Source organism: Plasmopara halstedii (genome assembly GCF_900000015.1).
Source record: "Plasmopara halstedii genome assembly, contig: Scaffold_2592, whole genome shotgun sequence".
Lineage (NCBI taxonomy): Eukaryota > Oomycota > Peronosporomycetes > Peronosporales > Peronosporaceae > Plasmopara > Plasmopara halstedii.
In genome coordinates, this window is record NW_020189499.1 from 131,034 (window position 1) to 132,324 (window position 1,291).

Below are 1,291 nucleotides of genomic sequence, written 5' to 3' on the forward strand. Positions count from 1 at the left end.
CAATGTCATGCACGTTTATCATCAAAGGACACTCATCCCGTTGCAGCATGTGACAAGGATGGCTTGTGATCCGAACAGGGATCTTGGCGTGGTAGGAAGGGTACCACCCGGTAACACATTAAATTATCGCCCTTTAGACTTAGTGCTAACCGAACGGACGAGTAGTACCATGATCGGGTTCCATAGTAACGTAATACTAGGTGTAATTCCCGAGTGGTACTCCAAGCCAGCCACACCAAATGCAATAAACAGGGTTTCATTAGTGCAAGCACATTTTTAAGATATTAGTTGTCATTTTTGCTAGTTAATTTAGATTTTAATACATGAAGTTCGTACCTAAAAGAGTATTGTCCAAACTTTTCACACACCAGATTGGATACCCGTTTATTATTGCAGATTTTACGAGCCAAAAGCTTTCTCTATGCGAGGTTCGACGACGATCCTTGTCACGAAGTGAAAGTATCTGGATGATGTCTGGTAATCTAGCAATTGTTTATATGAAATCAAAACGAAAGGATTACGTATGACAAAGTTCAAAATTGTGCGAGGAAAGTTGCGTCCGTAAGAGCTCATCAAATATTTTCTGCAAGGAAGCTATGAAATTGATTGGTGTAGTATATAGACGGGTTAACATACTTCATGAAGGAACTGCATCCCATTCTTGCAGATCCTCTTTCGACAGCACCAGCAATGTAATGCAAGATAGTGACACCCCAAAAAATTGTTGTGGACCGTACTTATTTCTATAGTACCTTCTTTTCTACCTGTCTTCCCGCAAATATATTGTGGACCGGCGGCTCTGTGACAAGCCTGCTAAAAGCCGGTGCTTGGAGATTATTTACACTGACTTTTGGTATCTTGGTACAAACCAAAATCAGTGGACATAAACCTGAATGAGGATATAAAAACGCACTTCATGGATTTCCAGAGCCATTTATTAGATTGCGTTGGTAGTAATCAACGCCGAGATGTTCTGCACTTCCAAGTTTTGAATTTCGAGTATTTTGTAACATTGTGCACATTAGTCACGAATATTTTAGATGCCACCAACTAGAAATTCGTCTCATTGATCACCATAATGACAATGCATATCGACCGCCTTCGCTAAACGAGACTACATCTGAAAATGCACTTACCATATGTCCTCCTACCTGGGTCTTCCCACATCTGTCGTGATGTGTATATGAGAAAGAGCCCAGTTCCAACCGATCATGAAATGCATCTTGCATACCGTTTTACGTACCATTCCTGCAGTCTTCACTTCTGTAGCTCATTCATAATTTTACCTGAC

The 1,291-nt window shown here is 40.7% G+C and overlaps 1 protein-coding gene across 1 annotated transcript; it reads left to right on the plus strand.

Annotated features, from left to right (window-relative positions):
* Positions 1–2: 2 nt before the first annotated feature.
* On the plus strand, positions 3–280 carry PHALS_04317 (uncharacterized protein; the record flags this gene model as incomplete). Its single annotated transcript, XM_024718409.1, has 2 exons — positions 3–13; positions 79–280. 2 exons carry the CDS (start codon positions 3–5, stop codon positions 278–280), a joined length of 213 nt encoding a protein of 70 aa, XP_024583811.1.
* Positions 281–1,291: the final 1,011 nt, after the last annotated feature.